Raw genomic sequence first — 27,775 nt, 5'->3', positions numbered from 1 at the left:
CGGAGCCGTTTACAAACAGTGCCCCGAGCGCGGCGCGGCCGCTCCCCCGCGGCGCCTCGGCTCAGGTGAGGCAGGGCTGGGGGGCACCTGCCGGGGGCTCCGGGCCCCCTCCTCCTCCCCCTCACCTTCCCCCACCCCCCGGGGGCACCTGCGGCAGGCGCAGCCCCGTCCCTCGGGCGGCCTCTGCCGTGAGGGGCCGGTTGTGCGGAGCGAGCGCGGGGGGGGCCGCCGCCGCCGGGATGTCTGAAGGGTTGGGGGCGCAGCCCCCGGCCTGCTTTGAAGCGGGGTTTGGAGCCCCCCCCTGTATCCCCATGGGGGATAAGAGGAGGAGGAGGAGGAAGGGCAGGCGGGGCCGGGGGGGCGGAGGCAGGTCCAGGTGTGTGTGGCCGCGGCCTCAGGTAGCGGCCCCTCCCGCCGCCCCCTCCCCAGCGCGGGGCGGGCGGAGCAGCGGCCGGAGCCCGGAGCCCGGAGCCCTTCCCCAGCTCCCTCCCACCCCAAAGTTGGCTCTGCCGCCGCCGCCCCCTCCCTGTCCCCGCCTGTGCCGCCCCCGGCCCAGCACCTGGGGGGTCTGGGGGCTCTGGGGGTCTGGGGGCCGCCCCGAGGCCGCGCCGGGCCGGGGTTGGGGCTGAGCAGCGACAAGAGAATATTTCTTTGTGAGTCAAAAGATGTTCCTGGAAGAAGGATTTGTAGTAAGTGGCTCATGGGGCGGAGGAGGAGGAGGAGGGGTGGGGGGGTTGTTAATGAAAAGTTTATTGATCCGTTTTGGCAGTTTTTTGTTTCATTTACCTTTGTCTTTCAAAGAGCAAAAAGCCTTTCCCGATCCTTTCCCGATCATTTCTTTAGCATCGTGGTTTTTTTTTTCTTTTTTTTTTTTTTTTTTTTTTTTTAAAGGGGAATAGGAAGTTTAGAAAAATAAATAAATAAGCCTCAACTGACTTCTGAAGCAACAAAAGAGGTTGCCAGGCGAGGACAATAAAATTCTAGAATATCCAGAGATTGGATTTCATTCCTGGTCCGTGATGCCCCCCCTGGACTTTCTGTTTTGGGGTGTGAGGCTTTTTTTTTGTTGTTGTTGTTTGTTTGTCTCCCACACAGAAAACCTGCACCCAAAGTAAGGTCTGTATGTTCCCTAATGAGCCATCCCATAAAATGTGCTCTGTGACTCCCTGTAAGTATTTGAATTGAAGTGTAATAGTTTTGAAGTGGTGAGGAACAAAAATCTTTCTGTTGGGTTATTGATCTGCTGATGAAAGGCGTTTGAATGTGAAAAGGGTTTAGTTTTAGGGGGGGGTTGTGTGTTTAAAGGTCTTTTTTTTTTTAAGGCAACTTTTTTTTTTTTTTTTTTTTTTAATTTCATTTTTGAAATGACCTTGAGAGCTTTAAAAACTACATCAGTTTCTACCAAGTGGGTTTGAGGGGGAGGCAGGAGCAGAAGAATCTAGTGAAAATCGAAAATAGAAATAGGAACTGAAGTATAGCTGCAGTGAAATATTTTCTTATAGAAGTATGTGAAAAGGGAAGTTTTTTGTAAGAATGTGTGAAAAAGAAGAGAGGGAAATAACGCAGTTTCAGATGCAGGGAGGGGGGGGAGAGAGAGAGAGAAGGGAGCATATCATTCTTCACATTTTATTAGGCCGTGAAATGCAGGAGTGATATGATCTGGAAGACACAGAAATAAAACGCCTAACTACAAGTTGAATAGCAGGCATTGACTTGCTGACCAACGCTTCCATGCCTGGTGGGGGCTGGTTCTGTGCCTGCAAAGGTAGCAGAGCACAGGGCTATGACAATGGCTTGCAAATGCTTTAACGCCATGTTTTATTGCTCTTAGGAGCTCTTATTAACTGCAGGTTTGGGAATACGACTGAGACTTTAATTTGGGATGTCCACACTTGAGGTTTCAGCCTTTCCTTGGATAATGGAAAAGGACAGTTGCAAATAAGTAGGATAAACTGCATTCTTTTGGCAGAGGGGGAGGGAAGAGGGAGAGGGTGGAGGAGGTGTTTTTTTTTTTTTTTTTCTTCCCCTTTACTAGTTCTGTAACTGAGTCAATATTTTAAGATCTGTAGCAGGAATGTGGCTTTGTGATCACTGATCTTTCTGCAACGTGTTGTTTCTTTTTTTTTTTTTCCTTTTTTTTAATGAACAATCTCGTCACGCTGAGCAAAAACACTTGGATTTTTCGATCTCACAGCTCCTTCCTGAAATCAGCATCTTGAGTTTTCAAGTTTTTGCCTTTTAAGTTTTTCAGGGTGGGGGAAATATGAAAAACAAATAACTTTAGAAGCCACGGTTATTACAGTGCTTATTGATTGGCTTGGCCTTCAGCCAAGCAACTCTTCTGCATGCACCAGAGTTGCTGATTTAAATTCTGTGCATTCTTTTTTTTTTTTTTTCATAAGTTAGCCTTTCTTCTTTTTTTTTTTTTTTTTTTTTTTTTTTTTTTTTAATCTTTAAGCAACATATATGGCAGTTAGGAGGAACAGTAGATCAGTTTTTAGTTAAAGGTTGTTTCAATTATGTCTTCATCGCTTTGGAGCTGGTTGAATGACTTGACATGAGATTAAGCACAACAAAAGAAAAGGCAGGGGGAACAACAGCTGCCTTCCAGTACCAGAGCTCCAGATTCTGAGCACTTCAGCGTTTTACCTTTTACTCTTACGTGGTGTCAGGTTTAAATGTGAGTTTTTTTTTTTTTCTTTTGCAAAGAAGCTCAGGCTTTGCTGATAACAACATCAGCCATTCAAAAGCCTGGATGTAAAGTTGTGTTGTTTTTTTTTTTTTTTGGGGGGGGGGGGGAGAGTTGTTTGTCTGCTCCATTTTGCAGAAAATGATCTGAGGATCTGATACTGAGCGGTGAATTGATCTCATTAACTTTTAAGACAAAAGTAGCAAACAGTCCCCACTAGTTTGTACTTGTTTAGTTACTGTGTGGTAAGAACTTTAAGGTGTGTCCTTAATGGCAACTGACGATTCTTGCTGCGAAGCCTTGTTTATTTTAGGTAGATGTTTTATACAGAATTTCCAGTGGGACAAATTACTCCACTGACTGCACTTATTCTTTCTGAAGGCTGACTGTGTGAGCATGAGAGAATAATTTTGCCATGCTGCAATCAGGATATATTTAAAAAAAAAAATAAAATTGAAGCCATTAACTTTTGCTGTGTATTTTAAGGCTTTTCCTACTTCCTTTGTTTAAACATTCTCAAACAGTGCATATCATAGATGAGTTTGAAACATTCTTATGGCACTGTTGGGGCTGAATTTAAAATTAAAATGAATACCGACGTGCTTGTTGATCAAAATAGAAAAAGCATTTCTTTAAATAAGTGGATGTTTTCTGGTTTTGAGTGTGGTAAGGAGGCTATATTGGTGTCTTGTAAACAAAGTTTCATATTAAGTAGTCTTTACAGAATGGCTTCCAGGCTTTGCATTAGAGGATTTCTTTCTTTTTCCCTCTTTGAGTGAATAATGTTTTTTGGTTTTTGCTTTGTTTTTTGGTGGAGGGGTGGGGAGAGCAAGATTTAGGGTAGAGGCGAGCTAGAAAGAGAGGAAGATAGTAAACTTTAGCACCTTTTTATCAGACTGTCTTACACAAAAGGCTACTTGATTCTGGTTTCCCCTTTCATTAGATCACACTCCAAAAATTCCTTTTTGAGCACTTATTTCTAACCTTCAGAAATCTCTCCTCTTACCACTGTATTTTCATTTAGAACCACGCTGATAGATTAATACCATATTTTACACAAAGTGCTAAGTTATTACTGTGATCAGGGGGAAATTATTTTAAAAGGGAACAGTGGCTTTCACTTAGACTTTCAAAACAGTGATTACAGTAAACTTTTAGTTACCAAAAAAAAAAAAAAAAAAAAATCCGAGAGTTTGCAATTAAGAAGCTCTGGGGAAACGTTAAGTAAATTTTAACTTCCCTTTGTTCTTGGGGACTTTTTTTTGTTGGCCCAGCTCTTTCTAACCTGAGTCTTGATTTGGAATGCATTGTCCTAGGCTAAGATTCCATCCAGTGGATATGTAAATACACTCCCTCTTTCCTGTGTTATGAAATGCTGGCATATGGAAGGAGCAGCCCCCCCTTTCCCCAAGGTAAAAATGGGCTGAGCTTTTTCTTTTCTTTTTTGCAAGAAGCTGAAAGAAGAGTTTGACCTTTGAACTCAGCCTCACACTTCCACGCCGCTTTCAGGATGATTAAATAACCGAGGATATTTGCCTGTGTCTTATGCTTATTTATCTCACTTCAAATGTTGTAATACTTAACTGTTGAGGTATTGTCTTTAAATATAGCAGGAGAGGAGGGAGCTTTTGGGTTTTTTTTGCAGCAGGGCTGCCATGTGCCAGCTCAGCCCTCACTGGGGCCACTCTGCAATTCCAACCCCCCTCAGAGCCTTCCCACATCTCATATCTGCATTATTTGCAAATTGCTTTTAACTTTTAACCGACTTGGGGCCGTTTCTGGTGACTCCCCCCCCTCCCGTCCTCGCCTTTCTTAAGGTGACTTTAGGAACAAAAAAGTTTTTCTTCCTGGTGCATGAATGCGCTGAGGGGATTCTGCTGACTACTGTATGCGTGCTTTGAGAGAGATGTGACTCATTCCACAAGAGATTTGCAACTGAATACAAAAGTAAGGAAAAGGATATGACCAAGCTATGTAAGATTCTCAACACATGTTGTATTTTAGGGTTAAAAAAAAAGCTTTTTTTTTTTTCAGCCTAAACTTACCTAAGTTTTTTTGTTGTGTGTTTCCAAACAGAAAGTTGTTCTCTCAAAATAATTTGTTTTTTTTTTTAGAAATCAGCATTTTTTTTTTTCAGTGAAATTGCCAAATAATCTCCTTTTGTTGCTGATGAAGCTTGTTTATGCCAAACGTGGGTGTAAGTCAATGGGAAAAATACATTAGAACTTCTACTGTTATAATCATATGACTTTGTTCAGAGCACAGTTTAGAGCTTATCATAAATCTAGCACTCTTGATTCTTCCTCCTTAGTTTTTTTTTTTTTTTTCTTTTTTTTTTGAAGCAGTGTGATAAGAGCAGACTTTGCAGTTTCAAAGTAGAACAGTGTACATGCAGGGAAAAATGAGTTTAAAATTAAAAATATCGGTGACACACGTGTTTGGAAAGACAATGAGATGGAATTGTTTATCAGGCTGCCTCGAGGATTTCAAAAGTGAGCACAAGAGGAAATGTGGTTTGAACGTGCAGGGAAATCTATGTAGATCAGGGTGACTTCAAGATTGGAGCAGAAAAAAAAACCATCCGAGCAGAAGTGAATAATTGACTGGGATGGTGCTTTTCTATGTGCTGCAGATTTTATGTAACTAAAAGTATCAAAGTCTGAGTTTGTTTATGCGCAATCGGTACACTTGCATTTCTCACTGTAATAAAGGGAGGGTGGTTTGCCTCTGCCTGAGCTGCATCAGGGAAACTGAGGCCTTTGTGTTGTGCTCACACTTTATTGTGATGGTGGAGGACTGGGAGGGTGAAATCCTGGGGGTTCTCTCAGCTTCTCTCTTTTCTGGTACTCAGGAAGAAGCAAATTAGAATTGCTGGGATTGACACCAAGGACTGATGTTTGATACAGTGTAAGGAAAAATGGATGTAAAGGTGGCCCAGAGAAGCCTCAATTTCTGTTCACCTTTCCTGTCTGTTTCTAACTTTCTTTTAATTAAAATTAGGGTCTGAAATTGCCTGTTAGAAAGCTCAGATCATTGCAGATGCTGCCTGTGTTTCCCAGGCTGTTGGATACATCATCACTGGGCAGGGATAATGTGAGCCTGGGGAATTCAAAACTCTCCATCAGTTTCTGGGAGATCTCCCACCTGCATGGGAGAAAGGAGGCAGCTTTTGGAAGTATCTGTTTCTGTCACTTTTCTATTTTAGTACCTTCAGATGCTACTCCAGGGGATGACTGAACTACAAGTAAATGTCTTTTCCCTGGACTCTGTATCTTCTCCCATCTTTCAAGACTGGCTTTTGCAAGCACCTAATTGTGGTTTTGTTTGAGAGTGGCAGCTTCCAAGCGCCCTGCAGAGGACAGGGATCAGATATTGCTCTGTTCCTTCCATGGGGCAGCACTTTGAGCTGTGCTGGGTGAGAGTTGGATTCAGATTTGAAGCCAGGTGAGGGCACATTAATGGCCTGAACAAAGGGAACTCCTTGGAAGTGACCACTTCTCTCAAAGTCAGGAGTAGTAAAATAATCTCTTTTCCTGTTATTTCACCTATGCTGCCCTAAGGGATGCAACTCGCCTGTAATTGCTACAGAGGAACTCCTGGCTCTTGAGTAATAAGGAATTAAGTCTAATTTGGTAAACTGAATTTACCACTTCTTTGTAGTTGTGGCTGTTGGAGAGACCTTACATCCCTCTGCCAAAGAAGTAAAGAAATCAAATTTGCTTTTAAGGTCTCTGAAAATACCTTCTTTTGAATGAAAACCAAGACTAAACATACAAGGCAGTCTGTGTAAGGTGAGACTGACTCAACAATAAAAATGTATCACTCATTCCACCGAGAGCCTTTACCTGCTGTGGAGAGAACAATAAACTGTTTTGTAAGGTGAGGGGTCATTGCCAGTTTAAGTGCATGTAACTTCTTGATTTAATGAAGTTGCATCATCCCGCAGCAGTGGTGAAATGTGTCCCAGACTTATTTAAAATAGGATTATTCTTGTGTCTTTCAGCTTCTCTACAACAGGTATCGACAACTTCTGTTGTCTAAAATACACTTTAGTTTTGTGGTTCCTCAGAATTTCTCTCCTAATCAGAGAGGGGGGAAAAAAAGGAAAAAAAACAATCTGGCAGTTTTAGCAGTCCTTCTGAACTTTAAAAGTCAATACTTGTAGTGCTTCCTCCTTTAATGCCAAGAATTAGTGTCTTTTCTATTTGCTCTTGCTCAGTGGAGGAAAAACATGTGCAAAATGCTGCAAGCTTTTACGTTCCCTGCTTTCAAAGGCCTAATTACATCTTTTGATAGAAGAGGCATTCAGTTCTCTGAGGAGACACACTCAGCTCATCCATCCTCTGCCAAAACCCTGGTAGACATATAGCCTTCAAGAAAAAGGGACTCCACAGGAAAAGGTTTTTTAGAGAAAGAGGATATCCTTTGTTTTTATTGGTTATAGATGTCTGAGATGGGGGGGAGGGAGCTTTCCTAATATTGTTCATTATTAACCAAGAGTTATTTTCCACTAGTGATTAAAATCCTGTTTGCGAGACTTCAGGGGGGGAAAATGACTCGCATGTATGTCTGTTTTATCTGACTACAAAAGGGCTTTCAACACAAAAATCTTTCTGAAGTGTGTGTGCAGAAATGCTTGGGTAATAACAGTCTCGGGTTCTGTGTATGTCTCACTCTGGTTGTGTTTTTGTGAATTGTTTCAGGATCTTTGTGTTGGAAATCTCTGTGGTGTTGTTAGGAGGGACTGTAACTGTGAGTCTCTCTTAGGATAAAAAAGATGAGGCATGAAAACCTTCCTAAGAGTTAAAGTTTAGGATAACTTTGAAATCTTCAAGCCTGAAGGATGGAGACTAACGAGGAGGACTTAAATTTGCAGATGGAGGGAGTGGAAATTCCAGTTTAGGGTCATCTTTTATGTTCTCTCTTCAACCTGAACATCTTCTTTTTGATCTTTCCTGCAACTGAAACAAACAACTCTCTTCCTCCCCTTCCTCCCCCTGAATCTCCATTTCCTTTACAAGTGCTCGTGTTAGTTCTTTATCAGGCTGAGCTGTTAACAAAGTATAAAAAGCAGTTTTGTGCTCGCACGGTTGGTATAAAGGGCTCGGTGTGGACCAGGAGCAGCACTGGGATCACTCACTAACGCAGGATGATACTCTGGGAAGTCGTGTGAAATGATCTACTGTTCAAGATGGGAGTAGCTCTTTCCCCTCCCTAGAAAGCAGCAGAATGCCCAGTAATGAGGAATAATTCTTGGCTTCTGTGCTGCTCTGCAAAATCAGGTTTTTATCTGGGCTGACTTGGATAACTCTCCAGCGTTGTCACTCGAGTCATAGGCAGTGGACACTTGTATTCTTTGAGAAACAGGGTCATGGCCTGTGGAGCAAATACTGCATCATCTTCCTTAAAATTAGGGGTTCTCCCTCGCTGAGATTGGGGTGGCAGAGGCATTTCTGCCTCCTGGAGGAAAGCCCCTCCTGGCCCCGAGCGTGGCACAGGCGCGTTTCTGCCGAAGCGCAGAGAGGAACTTCCGCGGTGGCCGCAAACCTCGGCTACCTGCAGGCAAACCCCAAATTTCACCCCGTGGATTTTGGAAATCTGACTCACCTTTTGGGACAGTTGGGTGAGTGAGAACCTCACGATGATGCTTAGCTTTGCTTTCTGACTTGAGTGTGGGAGCTTAGGAATGCCAGGGTACACCAGAACTGCTCCCAGCATGGAACTGGGGTCACTGGTGGCTTGTGCAGACACCACACTCAGCCAGGACACTGCAGGGGCGTCCAAAAATCTCTAAATATTGTTAAGAACTGTTTTAAGGTGCTATTTGTGCTTAACTTTGTAGGTGTGGTGCAGCTGCCTTAGCTTTATGCAGTGATGTGTATGTATATTAAAAAAAAAAAAAAGTTCTAAGTTCAGCCTCAGCTCAGGTTTTATTTGAGGATTTGAAGTTGTATTTATTTATGTGTGAGCTGCTCTGCCTGTGATCTGTGTTAACACCTGAACACAGCTGTGCCCAGATAAAATAGATAACACACATCAAGGTTGTATTTGTGGTCCCAGCGAGGTGTTGTTAAAAGTGATGTTAACTGGTTTGTTTTATCTGTGATCCTTAGGTAGGACTGGAACAACTACAGTAAATCTTTGAAATTGGAATGAAAAAAAAAAAAAAAAGTGTTAAACTTGTAATTTCCAATAAGCAATCAGCAGTGTAAAAATCTATTTACCAGCAATCTGTTCTGGGGCATAAACACACCAAGAGGAAAGAACAGTTCATGTAAAATGACTCTTAATATCCTGAAACTTCTTGAAACGTGAGGAAAACTCTAGGGTTTTTTTTAAAGTGGAAAAAATCCTTTCTTTAAGTGGAAATTAGAGTTGCATATAAGTTTCTCAAGTCAAATAGATCCAGTAAATATTAAGGTGGTTGATTTGCAGCAGCTGGAAGAAGCTGGTCAGCTAAGCAGTGATAATTTTGCTGCTGGCCTTGTATTTTATTTGAGAATCTTCTGTTGAGGTAGTTGTGTCTGAGTTTTTATCTGCTAAAGAAGAAAAGTAACTTTAGTGTCCTGGAATTAGCTGTAACTCTTCGAGTTTTCTCACTTCTCTTTTTCAGAAAGTGTTGCAGCAACTGCTTTAACTTCTGTAATTGTTCCAGGTTGCTTTTAACAGTTTAACAATAGTTTTGCAGCACAGAATTAGCACAGAATAGTTGTTTATCCTGAGACTTGCCATGCAGGTTTTATTCCTTGTGTTTAAAATGGGAAAGTCAATGGTTAGGCTTTGCTGTTCTCCGAAAGGTGTGTCTAGAGTTTTTATTACATATTCATGGAAATTTTGAAATGCAGGAAGTAGAAATGCAATAAAATTACTCCTGATAGGTCATTTCCCAAAGAAATCTTCAGGACTGTAATAGGTTGTCTCAGGTTGTGCAATTTAATACAAATAAATTAAATTTCTCTACAGGCACTTTTAATTAAACTTTTCTCTGTTTTAATAGTGCATTTATATGCAGCAGGGTTTTGGTGTGGTTCTCAGGTTGCGTGGCAAGTGCAATGAAAACAAGATGTTCTCATCTGTCCCGTGGAATCTTTATGGCTGTTTTGTGGTGTTTATAAATATGATGGGCATTGCTGCTGTGAACCTGCTGAGATACTCAGCCACTGGTGAGCTGAAGTTTGCTAAATGCTCAACCTAAAACTTTTCCAGTAGTTTTATCCTTTCTTCTCACCTGAAATATCTTTGTAGTTGCATCAAGTGCAGTAGGTGGCACCCTGGAACTGGGATGGATTTGTCACTTCTGGATGGGTCACTCCAGGAAAAGTCCAGGGGAGCTGGGCAGGTTCCTCCTGCCCCGTTCACTCCCCTCCCTGTGGGCCCTGGGCTGGGCAGGAGGGACAGGAGAACATTCACAGATGGGCAGGGATGTCACAAGTGGCATTTCTTGACCTGCTCTGTGAGCAGAATAAGTCATCCTTTATTTTCAACCTTGAGTTCATCTGTAGCGAGTTTATCACTTTTCAGCTGTTGGAAGGAAGGATTTCCTGTTTTGTTCTGTTCCTTTACTCAGTGTCTCTGATACTGCTGTGTCCTTTTGTCTTCTGAAAGTGAAAGAAGACAGAAGAAGGGCAGGTACTGTGTTTTATTTGTTGAGCTCCTGCCCAGACAGACCTTCAGCCACAGTCACAGTATTGCAGGTTGTCCACTTCTCCAAGGAAGCAACAGAATTGAGGCAACTCTGGACATTTTTCCTGCTGCCTACAGGGTTTTGAATAACAGGAATGTAATTAATCAGCGTTTTTGGTCCTCAAATCCAAGGCATATTCTCTTCAGTAGGAAGAAAGGTTTGTTACTAATGGATAAAATCCTGGTGGGGATATTTGGGTTGTAGTTGTGGCATGTGTTGGCTTGTCTGAACAGGAGAGCATGAAATCCTGCCTGCTTGTAAAAGCCATGGCTCTAATCAGAGTGAAGTGTGTAATCACCAGATACAGAATAAGACTAGAGCTTTCTAACTCACCTCCTGACTCCAGTACTTCTATTCTTTCTTCCTCTCAGCTGAAATACATTCCTGTCTAGTTGTATCTGTGCTTTCCTGCAGAAATGCTACCTGCAGTTTTTTTTCCCCCAGTCTGTAGGTGCTCTCTGCTGTGTATCCAAGAGCTGCATTTCAGATTCCTGGAACAGGAATATCTTGCTCTGTTTGCAGTCCTGCCTAGAGGATGAGCTGTGGCTGGTTCTTAGAACAGTTCAGAGCCTTTATGAAAAGCAGTGAGAGCACTGAGCAGCCGGCACAGCTCGGTGGAGGGTGCAGAATGCTCTGGTGAAGTCTCCAAAGGGCTTCAAACCTATTGAGAGCCACCAAAATTGGCTCCAGGCTCCTGCTGAACTCCTCTCCTGGCTCAGGTGTTGGTTGTGTGGTTGTGAGGACAGGTTGTGTTTGCCAGGCAGCTGAGATGGGATTGAAGCAGCCCTGTTTACAAAGATTTATCAGAGAAAATGTGATTGATTGATTGATTAATTGGAGTGGATTTTTCACCCATCAATGACCAACTTGGGGCCTTCCCTGGATGTGATTTTTGCCTGTCGCTTAAATCGAAATTAAAAAAGAAAAAAAAATTAAATAAAATTAAAATCAACAATTAAAATAAAAATCCTGGAGCTGTGGCTGTCTCAGTGCTGGTTTGGGTAGGGCCAAGTGTGGTGGCCCATGTCAAAAGAAACTCTCTTCTCCCTCACCTCACCCCACAATGCCACAAAGGACGGGGCACTGAGGGTGGACTCTGCTGCTTCCCAGCTGTTTCCTTTCTCCAGTGACTTCATTCTTGTCGCTCTATTGTGTGTTTGTTGTAGTGCCACAAAGTGGGAGCGTAACAAACCTTAATTGGCTTTTTTCTGTTTGTAGACATGAGCGAGGAAGTAGTGGCTGATGAATCCCAGCAGTTCACTTTGTGAGACTCCAGGCACTGCCCTTTGGATCTGCCTTCGTGCCCCACAAACGCCTCTGGCCTCTCTCTAGTCTGATTTTTTACTTCCCTATGGCTCTGAAAGCAAAGGCATTCAATTCTTAAGTTTGTTTTCAATTCTTAAGTTTGTTCCACTTTTTTTAATCTTTTTTTTTTTTTTTTTTTTTCTTTTTAATTTGAAACTTAAGTTCTTTTCAGGCAGATACTCACTGAGCTTTGCTGTAGCATGTTGAGTAAAAAAAATACCTCTTAAAACTCCAGTAGAAATAGAACAGAAAGGCAAGTTGAAACATGAAGTATAAAACATGCTAACCAACAGCCTTTGATATGTTGTTTTTTTTTTTTTCTTTCCTGATGTTTTACAAAAGGGAAAAAAGTTTTTTTGAATATTTGAGCTTCAAACTTTGGTTCTGGCTCCTTCACCTGCCTGTGGGGAGTGAGGGAGGGTCTGAGCTGAGTGGGGAAGGGGGAAAGGAAGAGGCTGCAGCAGAAGCAGAAGTGTCACCCCACAGCCTGAACCTGCCTATTACAGGAGATTTTTTTGAGCTCTTCTGCAGAGAGGAAGTGTTAATCGTGGCAGTGATAAAACTGAAAATGGGGATAAAGGGCGTAGTTAGAAAAGAGACTTTGGCTGCAGAAAATGCAGATTCTGTCGCCATCAGCAGTAATTTGTTCTCTCTCACACTCCACCTTACCCTGCAAGGTCCTGCATTTGTGTTTAACTTGGGATAAGTCTTTGGCCCAGGCCTGAAACAACTTGGGATAAAAACCCCATGAAAATTCTTGATATTAATTGTGCTGATTGTGTAAGGATTAGAGAACTGGGCAGTGAAGAGACTTTAAACTTTAGAGAAAACAGAAAAAAAAAATGAAAGACAAACAGCTGGTAACAATAATTTTCTTCTCTTACTGGCATTCTGGTGTGGTGGTGTTTTATTTCCTATTTTATTTTCTATTTTTACCCATGTTCATTAGGCCCCAGGATCTTGTGGTCTGCATGATGGGAAAGGAGGTGCTGAGTTTTCAAATGAAAAGCAAGGAGTGTTCTCAGGGCAAGGCTGCAGGAAGTGGAGATGAAGTGTTTGAGATGTTGGATCCACAACTCCTGCCAGTGTGTGCTGAGCTGTCCTTCCCCAGCTGCTTCTCCTGCCTGGGCTGATTTCTACTGAAAATTGTTTAAGATTTAATGACGCAAGATCACTTCTAGTGTCCAGCCAGCTCTGATCAGGAAGAGCTGAGAGTCAACTGATAATCACATTTTTATCATGGAAACCTCACACCCTGAGCATTGCAGGGCTCCGGTTGAATTATTGTCCTTTCTTTGGGTCAAATAAAACAAAATGCTTCATTTTTTTTTCATAGGAAGAAGTGGAAATTGAGGTGAATTTTAAACCCCACTTGTGTTCATGCTGTTTTCTACTCTAGAGTTACAGAACATAATGTGTTTTGGGGCATATTAATTCAAGTTGTGGTCACTGGCCAGCAGGCTCTTAGGAAATGATTTGCCAAAGTTTGAGTCAGATTTTGAGTGAATTCTTTTCATTAGTTATTACTTTATTTGGAAATGTCTCAGAATGATTCTTCTGCAGTTTGTATTAGTCTTGTATTAGTTTGCTGGACTTTTCCTTTGCCCAAAAATTTCATCAGCTGGAGTTCTGAACTCCACAGAACTATAATTTGTCAGCCCAAAGTGGTGGCCCATGAGTTGCTGCTAGCAGTTATATTATAACTCAGTAAACTCAGAGATTTATTTAAATTAACTATATTATAACCCTTTTTAATCTTTTGGAATCTTAAACCTTCCTTTGTGAGTATAATCAAGAAATCATTTTTTGTTTTGTGCTGCTTTGAAAGTAGAAGAATTTTGTTTTTATAATGTAATAGTTGGTCTCTTGGATGATTTAAATACTTAACTACTGTTCAAGAAAAAGTATCATTAGTTCATACAAAGTTTGGAGATGTTCTTTTTGTACCAGCCCAGAATTGTCACAGATACTGTAAATTTGTGGGTGATAGGGAAAGCTTTGAGTAGTGGTGAATGGTTCTTAATACAAAGATTTGTGCTGACACTCCCTGTGTACCAGAACTATAAAAGCTGATTCCAAGCTGTCTGGGTTTTTTTTTTCTAAAAAAAAAAAGCCTTTTGCTTACCAGCCTTTAGGGGACAAACAAGTGAGTCTGCTGTGGTTTTACAGGTTCAAGGAAAGGTTACCTGGGCTACTCGTTTGTTATGAATTCAGGAGTGCACTGAAATATGGTTTCAGCAGCTTTATATAACTGGGTAGGAGCAGGTTTTGAATGGACAGACAAAGTCTTGCAAAGAAATAACTGTTATGAACAGAGGGATGTTCAAAACCAAATTATTACAACTGTGGCAGGTAGAAAAGTGACCCAGGTGCCTCATTGGCTCTTAAAAATACACTTTGTTCTAAAATACTTGATGGTTCTCAGCCCTAATATTTTCATTGTTTGGGAGACAATGCTTGTCTTTTGAAAGGTCTGACTAACTCTTTTCTCTCTTCCCCAGGTGCTGGAGTTCTTTTGTGGCACTGAACTTGGCCTTGAGTGTATTTTACCCAATGCAACTATTTGAAATGTTTGTGCAACAAAACTAAGTGCAACTGACTGTATCTGTAGACTTGAAAACTCTGAAGAAACAATTGAAAACCTCATCCCATCACCGAGCAAACCTTTGGATACATTTTCTGGGATGTGTGAAAGCACATAAAGCTGACGAAGAAATAATTTTTCCGCTGGTGGGAAAAAAAAAAAAAAATTAAAAAAAAAGATTTCCTGGCAGAGGTTTTCCAGCTGAGCATTGAGCAAGCACATGTTGGAGAACTCCACAAGTGTCCTTAGTGCCATCAGGGGGCACCCCCAGAGAAGTGCAGGCTGCCACCGAGGGATGTAAAAAGGAGCAGGAGGGAGGAAAGATGCCCACGCAGCCTCTCCTGGCCTACATGGACGGACCCGAGGGACTGGCCAGCGCCGTGGGTGGTGCCCAGATGGAGACCAGCGACTCCTCCATGACCATCAAAGGGACCAACACCATCTCCTACAAGAGCCTGCAGGAGAAGTTCCTGCTGCAGGCCGAGGGCTGCATGCCCCTGGACTGCATGTTCTGCGACGAGACCTTCAAGCACCCCGAGGAGCTGGGGAAGCACGTGCTGAGCCAGCACAGGCCCACGCTGTGTGAGCCAGCTGTGCTCAGGGTGGAGGCTGAATATCTCAGCCCTCTGGATAAATGTCAGGTCAGAACCAGCTCCCCTTCACCCAGCAACGAGCAGGACAGCGAAGAGCTCAGCTGTAAAGTTTGCGGGCAGACGTTCGATAAAGCGTTTGACATCGAGGCACACATGAAGAAACATAAAGATTCTTTTACTTATTGGTGCAACGTTTGTGGGCGAAGATTCAAAGAGCCCTGGTTCCTCAAAAATCATATGAGAACGCACACTGGAAAACCTGGTTCTAGAAACAAGCACCAACAAGGTGCTGAAGGCCCCATAACAATAAATGAGGTGGTGCAGGAGCCTGTAACTGAGAACGTAACGTCACCTTACAAAATTTGTATGGTTTGTGGTTTCCTATTTCACAATAAAGAGACTCTAATTGAGCACAGTAAAGTGCACACCAAAGAATCAGTTCCCAACGGTGAAAGCCCCCAAGTGACTGCTGAAGTCAATGCAGAAGAAACGTCTCAAAATCAGGAATTTTTCCAATTTTTGAACTTAAGACCAAATTCAGTTCCAGAAAAGGACAAACTGCAGAAACTTGCAAAGTGGATCTCTGAGCTGGATCCTTTCACCACGTATCAAGCATGGCAGCTGGCTACCAAAGGTAAAATTGCAGTTGGCCACGGGCAGATTAAAGAACCAGGGCAAGAAGGAAGTACAGACAACGATGAGTCATCTTCAGATAAAGAAGAACTCTGTGAAATTTGGAATGCAAATAAAGGTAGCCAGGCTGAAACTACAGGGAAGTCAAAGGTAAATAAAAACAGCAGTTTCGCAGGGAATGGTAACTTAACCCAGGACAAACTGAAACATCCCACCGGTGAAGTGCCTTCTATGGAGATGGATTCTAAATCATCCCAGAACAAAGAGAAGCCAACCCACTGCTCTGAGTGTGGGAAAGCCTTCAGGACATACCACCAGCTGGTCCTTCACTCCAGAGTGCACAAGAGGGACCGGCGGGGTGATGGGGAGACGTCCACTGCTGCCAGGACCTTCTGTGCCGACATCATGGCCAACCTGGAGGAGAACGGGGCAGCAGAGAGGATGGAGGGGGGCTCTGAGGATGGCTCTGAGGATGGGCTTCCAGAAACAATTCCTTTAGGTGAGTAGCTCTGGGAGCACTTCAGTTTGAAGTGGCTGTTGTTGAGAGTTGTTTAGGAAGTCCTGAGAGCCAAAGAAATGCGTCGTGCTGTTCTGTTGTGTTTTCAGAATGTGAAATGGTAAAAAAAACTAGATAGGGAGTGTCATGGTGGGGGAAAGGGAACAGAGGAAAAAGAAGGTTTGGATGCTGCCATTTTGAGGTCTTTGAAGTTGTGTTGGGGCTTCTTGCAGTTACTGGAGTTGACTGAAGTAGATTTTATAACAATGAGTTTAACATAACAATCAGAAAAAAAAAAATCACTGTTTACTCAGCCCTTATCTCTAATTTAACTGGATGTTTTGGAGTGTTCCATATCCCTTCTCATCCAGCACATGTTTTTTACAAAGAATGAATAGTTCTTAATACATTCTTAATACAAAGAGTGTTTTATAGGAAGTAATTGCAGTTTTACTTTCTTCCTCCCCCTTTATCTTGTAAGGGCAAAAAACGTTCAGTGCTCAACACCAGCAGTTTTTAAGCCTCTGAGAAGTAAAGAATAATTTAAAACTTTTTTCTGTCCAACTGCAAGTTCAGTGCTTGTTTTGAACAGTAACTTGAACAGCCTAAATGTCAGAACCAGCATGTCTGAATCATTTGTATAAGGGCACAGGCTGTTAATACGTGATCCTGTAAGTAAGAGAGGTGTGTATTTAACTCCTCTGCCTGGAAGGATTGCTGACAGCGTGGATGGGCTCCATCTGTACATTACCCAGGATTAATTCCGCATGTCGCAGTGTCTTGGAAAAAAGCAAGTGATACTGAATGATTCCTTAATTGAAAAAGATTGCATGTCAGGGGACAAAAGGCCTGGCAGAAAGTCTGGCAGCTGATGTGCCCCTGTGTGTGTGACACGCTCCCAGCCGGCTCGGAAGAACAGACACTTGCATAATCTCAGGGCAAGACACGACGTACAGAATGTCCTGGCACCCACACAGGGCTGACTTGGCCATTTCTGGTAATGTGCAGCCCTTTCTTTTTCGCCTGCAGGAACAAAGGAATGAAGTGATGACCTAATGTGAAATTGCTTATTTTGTTTCTCAGCGCCTTATCCTAAAGCAGAGCAGATTTTGGTGTGAGCTGCTGAGTCACACCTCCGGAGACACGAGCTGTTTGTTTAACTCGCCAGGGCCGAGCCGTGCGCGGCATTTCCAGGAGAGAAACTTTTCCAGCAGGCTGGGACCTCAAAGAACTCTTTTAAGTCTGTTCTATATCCGACTTGTTAGTCTGGCCAAAGGTCTCCTTCCTCCTCCTGGTGTCCAGTTCAGCCTTGCCTTGGGTGTTGAGTGGAGTTGTGTGGATTTTCAGTGGAGCTGCAGCGCAGTTTGTGTGAATCCCGTGCCATTCCTCTGTCCCTGCCGCCCTCCTGTGGCACCTCCTGCCTCTGCACTGCACTGCAACAGCTCAGTCATCCCTGGGTTTGTTCCTGGAGTACCCGCTGGGACACCCTGGCACTTCCTCACTCCATGTTAATTCAGTGAAATACTCCTCATCAAATCTAAACAGCTTCTAGGAAATATTCCTCATCAAATCTAAGGAGTGTCTCTACAGACAGGCCATTGATTAGCATGTAAATAATATCATTATTAGAATTAATTTAAAAAGGCATATTTGCCTTTCTTGCCCACTTCTCTGTGTTTGACTGTAATGCACAGAGCACATTTTTAGTCTGAATTATCCCACTCACACTAATTCAAGCATTCCCTTTAATAAAATAGTAAAGTTTATAATCTATGTGAGTATTTGAGATGGGCCATTCTCCATCAAGGTCCTGTAGGTCCATAGAGAGAACTTGATTTTTCTTCTTCTTCTTTGAATCTTGTTTTGCATCTTTTTTGTTCTCTGGGCTCCTTGGTCACTGTCACAAACCACAGTGTTCTGGGTGGAAACCTTTTCAACTCTTGTGCCCTTGTTACTCAGAGTGCAGCAAAACAGAGCAAAAGTTACTTGCAGAGTGTAGAATCTGACAGCAATTCATAATTTTGTGTTTATCTTTATTTAAAAAGTTACTGTTTTAAACAAGACTGCAAATTAGCATTTGCTCTTGATAATATGCCTGTGTTTTCTCCCAAAGATAAAAGTGAAGACAGTTTGGAAAGAACAAAAGTTAAAACCCTCGCAGCCTCCAGAGAATGCAGCTACTGTGGAAAGTATTTTCGCTCCAATTATTACCTCAATATTCATCTCAGAACTCATACAGGTAAATGAGGGCTGCACCTTTCAGGGTGGGGAGGGAAATCTGCTGAATCCACTCAGATGGAATGTTGAAAAACAGAATCTGCCTTCAGTATTGCTGATATTAAGAACAAAGTTTTCGCTAATTCTAAGCAAAATTAAATAATCACAATTAAAATGTATTTGAATTACTAACATGATTATAAATGTTTTTTTTGAATAATGCTAATTACATTAAGTATTGTTAAAACCATATATTTTAAGGCTTTTATTTTTTTTTTCTACTTTTAGTAGTGTAGCAGAAGTTTAGGGTTTGGTTTTAATTTAAAACCCAGCCAATTTCTCAAGTGTTAAGTTGATTGTCTGCCAGCTGCTGCTACCTGGGGAAAAGCTGAGTCTCTTTTTCAACTCAACTCCTTGTTTTGCATAACCAGACAAACCCTTCCTACTCCTGCCTGTGTGTTCTTGGGCAGCAGCTCTGTTTGCAGCTGAGCTTTGCCATTTGTGTTGGCAACAGGACACTTGTGGGGTGATCGAGGTCTGGAGCTTGTTGGTGTTGACCCAGAGTTTTCACTCCTTGTTTATCTGAGCCAAACACGTTGTCAGCTCCCATCTCCATCCATAGCCAGCGTGTGGAAACACCCCAGCACAGCCAGAAGATGTCACTGTAGATAGTAAAAGCATTAAGATCCTGTTGTTTAAATGTTTTAGAGGAGTTTGGGACATAGGAGTGTGTGGAAGGGGAGAGAAAAATCAGTTTTAGTGTTTTAGAATCCAACAGTATTTCTTTCATGTTTGTGATTGAGCCTTCAAATCTCAGACTGACTCACTGCTGAATCTGTGTTGCAGGTGAAAAGCCGTACAAATGTGAATTCTGTGAGTATGCAGCAGCCCAGAAAACTTCCCTGAGGTATCATTTAGAGAGACACCACAAGGACAGGCACGGTGACGGCACAGCTGATGGGAAGGGCGACAGCAAAGGTTCCCTGCGGGGTCAGGAGACGGCGCTGTCGCTGGCTGCTGATGCTGCTCCAGAAACCAAAAATCTCAAGAGGCTTTTTGATGGTGCCAAAGATGCTGAGAGCTGCCCACCTGCCAAGCAGCAAAAGGAAGTTCTGTCCTTGAGCAATGCAATAGGCAGCACAGTCTTTTTAAAAGTAAAGAACAATTCCAGGGAATCGAACAAAGGTTCTGTTTGTAGCAGTTTGAATCAAATAGCTGAAAACGTGCCTGGTCCTTACCTGGAAAAACTAAAGGCTGAGAAGGAAATTAAGGAAGCTCAGCCTAAAAGAGAGAGAAAGGCTTCTGTGGCATCAGAAGAAGATGATGTCCAGTACATCTGTGCTTTTATTGGTGGGAAAAATGTGAACAATATGCAAGAATGCACTGAGAACTACAAACGCAGAGTTGTCGTGGACTGTCACGAGCAGCCCTTGGATTTATCCAGTAAGACTTCCCAGGAATGCTCAGTGGTTGCAAGCAGAGGCCTGCTGGCCCCCAGCACCTGCCCCTTCTGTACCTACAGGACATTTTATCCCGAGGTCCTCATGATGCACCAGAGGCTGATGCACAAGTACAACCCTGACACGGTGAACAAGAACGGCTACAGGAGCAAGGCCGTGGCCAAGGCCCGGCGCACGGGCTGCCCCCCGGCCCTGCTGGGCAAGGATGTGCCTCCTCTGCCTCTGCATCCCAACAAAAACAAGGCTGCCCCAAATCCACAGCAGAAACCACTGCAGGCAGGGAAAGCCAAGCAATGTGCCCCTCCACAGAACAAAGCCCCTCTTTTCTCCGGGAGCGAGTCGAGCAGCGCAGCCCCGAGTAACCTCAAGTTTCACAAACAGCCAAGTAATGTTGGAGCTCAGGCAAACAACTACAGACAACCTCAGCAAGAAGTGCACTCCAGTTCCAGTATCTCTCCAGTACTGGACAGAGTAAAAAGATCTGAATCTAAACTCAGAGCTGTGGGTGCCCCAGTGACTCAGTCTGGTCTGATCAGCAGCAGCATGAACGGGGTTCTCGAGTCTCACCTCAGTGACCCTGGCTGGCCTTGCCACCGAGGGAGAGACTATCTCTGTACTAAATCTGGGAGCAACACAACTCTGGACTATGGAGAAACCTCTTCCAAACGGATGAAACCCTCTGTGGTAGGTGTGGAGCACCTGGACTCTCCTCTGGCTAATTACAGGAGATACGAAATGAGCAGATTCCGTGTTGCAAACAGATATGCAAATCTGCTACCTCAGGAATACCCTCGCACCAAACCCTCACCCTCTGTCCTGCCAGGCAAACAAGGGCTCCTCAGTGCAGATGATGTTGATCCTCCCAATGTATTGACTGCTCTCAAACCCTACGAGCCATACAGCTCTGGGTCACTTTATGCCTCTTGTGGATCTAGCAATGGCCAAGTCACCAGCTCGACAGGAGAAGGTACAGTCAGTCCCTCCTTCCTGCTCTGCCACAGGGAGGGGAATGGGGTATAAATGTGTGTGTGCCCACCTTGGAGCACCGAAAATACAGCTGTGCTTAGCATTTCACCAAGTCCAGTCAGTGCTTGGATTTTAGACTTAAAATCCAGGTTCAGCACACTCCTGGCTTGGGGAGTTAGGTGTGGAAGGGCTGAGTTTTGAAGAGGGATGAAAAATTCCTCAAGGTTTCCCTTCCCTTCTGCCCTGGGTTTCTAATGGCAAATATGTATTGTTTGCTCATCAGACCACTCCAGACATGTTGCCTAATCCAGGATATGGAATGAGCCTTTTTACTTAATGTGCCAGAAGTCTTGGACCATCTGGAATATTACTAAAACTTTTTCCAGAAAAAAAACCCCAAAAACTGCCATAGACAATTGTTCCTTTCAAGAGCAGAAAAGGATGTATTGCAGATCATAAAACTGATTTAAATCTTAGACTTCTGCTCTTCAGTGTTTTTTTTTTTTTTTTTTTTTTTTATGTTTAACTTTTAGTAGGAACAGAATACTTTGTTAAATCAAGACAACAGATTTCTGCTATTCTAATTATGGTGTAGTAATGCTCTGTGGAAAGTTCTGGGCCTAGCAGAGATAAATGATTTGTGATGTATTGGGAGAACTCTGGTACTTCTACATCATAAATGCTTTTTGTGTTTTTGTCCTTGATCAACATTTTTGAAAAGTCAGCAGGAGGCCAAGATTAAAAGGTGCTGGTTGATATTGAAGCAGTTGTCTGACTATTTGTAGAAGGTGGTATTTATGACTTGAAGCTGAGGTCAGCATGGACTTAGCTACAAATACAGGACTTTGAATTTTGAGATGAAGATCCCATTATAAAAATGAATAGCCTGTGTTGGCTGTGTAGTCTTAAAGTCTGTGAAGTTCCTGAACTCTGAATGCTCCCATTCTCTGGAAGCAGTAAAGTTGCTCCTCTGAATTAGTCTGGGATGGGAACAAGCAGGGGTGTGTTCCCTCAGGTCAGAGCAAACTGCAAATACTGAATCCACATTTAGTTATGAAGCAAAAAAAAAAAAAAAAAAAGAGTATTTACTCACTCTGTTCTGGTTTTTGTTTGCTTGTTTTAAGGTTATAGGCTTCAAAAATGTATCACATATAAGGAATTTATATTTATATATAAATGTGCAGGATTGGCTGGTGGGTTATGGAGAAAGGTGAGGGAAAGTGTCACAGTTGTGTGTCCAGCTGGGCAGGGAGTGGAGAAGGAAAAGCAGCAGAGCTGAGTCACTGGAGAGGTGTGGAAATAGGGCTCCTTCCTGGTTTCATTCCTGTGCACCCCAAATTGCTGTGAGAAATACAAAATGCTCACTGGATTCTGCACAGGGCTGCCCAGGAACACAGAAATGGCTGGTGTCCTTTGATTCCTGGCGATGTGAGAGGAGGATGGAGGTGGAGACAGGGACCAGTGAGGGTGTGCAGGGCTGGGGAGGTGTCAGCACTGTGAGCTCTGTTTGTAAACCATGACTTCATGGAACCCACCTGGTTCTTCTTTTGGAAGCTCCACCTGTGCCAGAGAAATCTCAGTGCTGGGCTTTGCTTCCTCTTCTTGCTGCCAGCCTGGAGACACTGCCCCGCAGTCAGGAACTTCTCTCTGGGTTTTCTTATTTAGAGCTCTCAGAGCTGTGGCTGCAGCTAATTTGACAGCATTGTTGTCATGGAAATGAGCATTTCATTGTTCATTACTCGAGAGAAAAGCAACTTTTTATGGCTGTTACCTCCATTGGAAGGAGTCGTGAAACAAGCTCCCCTCTGCTGGGGTTTTGTAGCAACTTCTGTAAAAGCCCTAAGCAAAAAGATGTAGGTTTGTAAGGTTAATTCCTTGGTTTTTCAACCAATTTGCTTAGAAGTACCCAACCCCAAACCTTGATAGTTAATTGAGAATGGTATAGGGTAATAAGCCAATCAACCTCTCAACGTTAGAATTTTATTGTGGGTGGAGAGCAGAGATAAAAGTCTCTTTAAATTCTATTTTTCATTATAAATCTGAAACACAACAGTCTCCACTTAGCTCCTCAGAGCTGTGTGGTGTGATCCCATCTGCAGAGCTGTGCCAGGTGCAGACCTGCAGCTTTTCTGCCCTCCCTCTTCCCCTTAAACCTTTCTGATTTTATAAACCAGAATGTCAAAACCTTTTTCTCCCAGGGCCTGGGTTCCCTCGTGGCGACATCCTCGAGGTGCCCCCAACACATCCCGTGGCATGTTAAATGCTGCTGGATCAAGTTGTCAGGAGAATATGTTCCACTTGGCAAACTTGATTAAAGCATGATGCCTTCCCTTATTGCTTGTAAGCTTTGCCATCCCGTGTTGCCCTGAAGAGACAGAAACATTCTGAAACCGCTCAGTTTGTGTTATTCTCAAATTAGTTGCCTTTGCAATGGCAACATGTTATCAGGGATAACCTGTTTGGCTGATTGATTTGGCAGAGGCTGCAAATTAAAGACAATTGCTCGTGACACACTCCGATGGCTCCGTGGATTCTGTTGAAATATTAATTTAGTGGTGCCATTTTAATTTAATTAAAGCTCGCGAGGTTTTTTTTTTTTTTCCAACGCTGCACTGGAAGCTTTCATGGAATATGGATGGCAGTTGGGCTTTTTGGATCCTGTGGGAGTAATGATTCTGGACTTTTTGCCTTCGTTTTATGAAGTGTTTTTGACTGCTTGCCTAAGCTAGTAAGGCTTAATATGGAACAGGCATTGATTTCACATATATAAATCTGAATTAATGGTCTCAGATAAACATGTAACTACCTGTATGCTAGACTGAGAATTGCTTAACAAAGTTCTGCAAGTGAATGTGTGCTAACACTCCTTAAAGTGTCACGAGTTTTGTGTAATCCATGATGGCAGCAATGAAATATCCCCACTTTCCCTCTCAAATGCTCATTGAAAAATTCAGTTTTCAAACAAAATACAGGAACTGAATTAGGCATTAAGGGTGCAGCACTTACACCTCCTTAGGTGAGGCCTCTGCTGTGGGATGAGTTAAGCAAAGACATTTCTTTCTGGCAAATAAAATGAGTAAAATTTGGAGCTGGGCACCACTTGGATTAAACTTAGCACAAGGTTGTTAAATTATCTTTTCATCCTCTTTGTATTTATTCTGGATCGTGAATTTCATACAATAGGAATATCAAGGGATGTCTATATTTTTGAGGCCTGATTGTGAGATGATTTATCAAGGTATTTTGGATTCTGAATGTGGACTTGAGAGGAGCAGGAAATAATTCTAACTCCCTTAAATGGCTTTTCTTCCCAGGAAAGAGATCAGTGTCATCATACCAACACTTACCCAGCAATCTGCTGCAGAAGAGGAGTTACGAGCCCTTCGTGGGGAACACACCCTTCAGGCCCAGTGACAAGAAGAACTGAATCACTCCAGAAAGGTAAACAAAACCTTCTGAATTCACTGGGGCTCAAATGCTGCACGAGCATCAAAGGTTCCTGCACAGCCTGGGGAGAGTTTGTCAAAGTCTGAGCCTGCAAAGATAAAAATTCCCTCCTCCTTATAAAATCACCAAAGGCTGGGGTGGCAGCACTGGTTGTTTGGAGTGGTGGTAATGATTGGTTTGATAGGTACAGGATGTGCCTTTCTGAAGAGAAATGGGAGGGTAGCACTGGATAATTATGTTAATTAATTATATGTTTGTTAGTTGTAATCCCAGTGGGAAGTGCTCAGTGAAAGTCAAAGTGCAGTCAGGAAGTGGAAGTTGAGTCAGTCCTTGAGGAGGGTGGAAGAGGGAGATGTGGAGGAGCAGGAGGAGAGGAGGTCCTGGGATGCAGCTCTGGCTCCTCCTGGGGTTGTGTTGGGTGGGTTTTTCTGGGGATTCTGCCCCTGCTGAGCTCTCAGGGCTCCTCAAACCACAGCTCTGGGCTGGGAGAGATTCCTGACAGCTCTTGGGCAGCTTCTCTGTGATCCGGAGGTTATTCCAGATAGTTTTCCCTCTGTTTAACCCAGGGGAGGGTTTTTAACCCAGGTGAAAGCTGTTCCCTGTGCTGTGAGTTCATCCCTCGGGGCTGAGACCTGAACCCCCTTCACAGCTCAGCACAGAGGGGCTCTGTAGGACTGGAATAAAGAGATCTCTCTGCCTTTTTCTAACCCAGAGCTACAGATAATTTCCCTCTTGAGGGGAATACTTCAGCAGTATTTCTGGAATGCTGCAGCACCTGAGCCAGCACACGGGATTTTATGGAAATTTTTTGGGAACAGAGCTATCTGACATTGAGTTGACAGCTTTAAAAGCACTTTTATTTCTTGTTATTCTTCTAACCTGACTGTTCTCATTGCCCCCCTGCTAAGCATAGATGTGTCTGGTTGTGGTGTTAACTTGATTCCATGCCTGAAATTCTTCTTGGGTCTGAACATCTTCCAAAGTAGACTTTATTTGCCAGATAAAAGCTGGCAATCCAGACTTCCATGGCAATATCAATTCTTTAGCAAGGATTGGAATTCCCTTTGTTACAGAGACACTCCTCACTACAAAAACTGTGTTGTACTATTTTAGAGCTGTATACCACAAACTTAATATTTATTCCTCTTTTTTTTCCCCCCAGGTCTGAGGACACAAATGCATGTTCCACAGAATTATAACTGCAGTTCATCCCCTGAGGAAGAGAAAATGGTGAAAGCTACTGAACTAAGCTGTGATTGTACTGTATATAGAAACACTACAGTTTTATAATACTGGTTCTTTTAACATTTTGTACCAAATAGCCATACAAAGTAGTCTGAACAGTTGGGTTATGAAGGTGTGTGGAGAATGTATATCTTGACCTTTGACTTTTTTGAGTATTTTTCATTAGAATTAATTGACCAAATATTAGGTAGGAGTTCTATTTTTACATACTTGAGCGCTGCTGAAGAGTTTCTCTTGGAAAGATTATATATCGTTGCACCTCAGGTAAACTGTAAATATTGAAGTTGAAAATCCTGTTGGCGTAATGCTCCTTTTTTCATGAAAGTGAAAGTTTCTCATCTGTTGGTTTGTTTTTGTTTTTTTTGGTTTTTTTTTTTTTTCCCTGTTGAACTATGTTAGTTTTTTTTTTAAAAAACAAGTTCCAAATAAACTGTCTGAAAGTGTCCGGTTTAGAGATGTTGTGAACATTAAAAGCAACGGTGCTGACATTGATCTGCCTTGGCTGGGTGAGGACCAGGACGTGCTGGAGGGGCTCTGCTTCTCTAAGGTTCTTTCCAGCATTTTTTTTTTTTTTTTTTTTTTTTTTTTTAAATGCAAGCATGAGGCAATACTTGACATTTTGGATCTCCTGAAATGTGCTTGGATTCTTCTCTTGGCATTGGTTGCTGTTCTTCGGAGAAGATGCTTAAAGAACACCTCTGCCACCATCCAAACAGAAAATCCTGGGACTTGCTTGACAAACAATAATAATCTCCATGTTTGGTTCTGTGCTGAGCTCCACACAGTCACATTTAGAGAAGAAAAAACCTCCTTTGCACCTTTGTCCAAAGCTGTAAAGTCTCAAACAACAGCCTTGAAATACAAATTTGGGTTCTCCAGACTTCAAAAGGGATGTGGCTGTGATGGAGTCTACTTGACTGTGCTTGAAAGCTTCTTGATGTCAGTTTTTAGCATCTAAAATGAGTGAGAAATACCCTGTAAATGGGAGAATATCTATCTCCTTTTATTTTTTTGTGAAGACAACAAGAGTTTTTTCTAATGCACATGCAGTTTAATTTTTGTAAAGGGAAGATGGGCCAGTTACCAGCCAGTAAAGCAGAACTGTTGCATATTTTTTTTGACTTGCCTTCCTCATTTCTTCTCATGAAGTTACTGTAGTTAAGAGTTAATTCCTTCTGTACCTGGCTTTGACTTCCATATATTTTAGTAAAACGAAACAATTAAATATTTTGCACTGTTCATTTTTCTCTTCTCCCTTTCCTACAGCAAATGTAAAATAGCAAAACCTAGAAACTCTTTGGGTTTGTTTTTTTGGTTTTTTTTTTTTCATTATGCAACTTGAGATGTTCCAGTTGTCTTAGTTCCTGTAAATGGGACTGGTTTTTAATGTCTCTGTAAACTGGCAATGGAATGAAGTGCTGTGTATCAGGAAATTGTACACTATTGACCTGTTTTCCTGTTCATAAGCTGAGCCATATGTACATAACCTAGATTTTTTTTGTTTTCCTAGTTTTGCACTTTTATAGCCTATTTTTTGAAGATGAATTCACTTGGAAAAGGGTTAATAATCTATTTTTGTGTGTGATTTCTCTCTCTCTCCCCCTGTCCTGGTGCATGGCTGGAGCTGCTCTGCCTGTGCCACACAGGGCAGGGCTGCTTTTTAACGTGTTGTGCAGCAAACAGACCTAAGGCTTGTTTGTTTTTTAATCTCCCTTCATGCTGGTACAGTTTTCCTCAAGGCTTTTTTTTGGGTTTTTTTTTTTTTTATTTTGGGGGGGTTGGAATGGAAAAATGGACCTGAAGACTCCATTCCATGGCAACACCACCACACTTTGCCCATCAGTATTAACTATTGGGATACTACTGTTTTTTTTTTTTTTTTCCTTTTTTTTTTTTGTATGTTCCTTTGGAAATAACAGTGCATATATAGAGGTACAAATTGTTCAATTTTTTTTTCCTTTTTTTTTTTTTTTTTTTCTTTTTTTTTTTTTTCTTTTTTAAATGTATTTATTTCATTCCATTTTGTTCTATTTTAATTGTCGGGACCGGAAGTCGGCAAGCAGCAGGCACACATTACTCATTTAATTTATGATGTATTTCACTTTAGTTTGAGTATATTATTACATGTGGATGTAAATATAGACTTGGTGTTTTGCAAAACTGGTTTCTGTGTCTTGCTTTTTAAGGCTTAAAAGGAGTTGTCTGGAATTTCGTGTTCACTTGACCTTTCACCATCCTCGCGTTGCTGGGGGAGAGGGAGAAGCTGCCAATAACCAAATCCAAACTCATGTTCAGTTACATGAAAATACTGAGTCACTCCCCAGAAAATCTGTCTTGAAATAAGGAAGAAACTTTTGCTTTCTTCTCCTGCAGTTATTTTCCTTCAAGAAAGGAAAAGGAGTTATTAAATGCATTTTTTTGGTGATAACGACATTGAGAGGAGCATTAATTGTATT

At 42.4% G+C, this 27,775-nt stretch overlaps 1 protein-coding gene across 4 annotated transcripts; it reads left to right on the top strand.

Annotated features, from left to right (window-relative positions):
* Positions 1-27,775, top strand: ZNF217 (zinc finger protein 217). 4 transcript variants are annotated; one of them, XM_083872995.1, is made up of 7 exons: positions 27-65; positions 1,096-1,168; positions 14,180-15,987; positions 18,098-18,223; positions 19,048-20,628; positions 23,942-24,068; positions 25,237-27,775. In XM_083872995.1, the coding sequence occupies exons 3-6, from the start codon at positions 14,586-14,588 to the stop codon at positions 24,052-24,054; spliced, it is 3,222 nt and encodes a 1,073-aa protein (XP_083729121.1). In that variant the 5' UTR covers positions 27-65; positions 1,096-1,168; positions 14,180-14,585; the 3' UTR covers positions 24,055-24,068; positions 25,237-27,775. The 4 variants fall into 4 exon arrangements, with proteins under 4 accessions (XP_083729118.1, XP_083729121.1, XP_083729120.1 ...); XM_083872992.1 differs by lacking the exon at positions 1,096-1,168 and having other exon boundaries at positions 1-65; XM_083872994.1 differs by lacking the exons at positions 27-65; positions 1,096-1,168 and adding an exon at positions 308-689.

The sequence above is a fragment of the Zosterops lateralis genome (genome assembly GCF_965231275.1).
Source record: "Zosterops lateralis genome assembly, chromosome: 16".
In the NCBI taxonomy this organism is placed as follows: domain Eukaryota; kingdom Metazoa; phylum Chordata; class Aves; order Passeriformes; family Zosteropidae; genus Zosterops; species Zosterops lateralis.
This window is presented reverse-complemented; position numbering and strand designations above follow the sequence as displayed.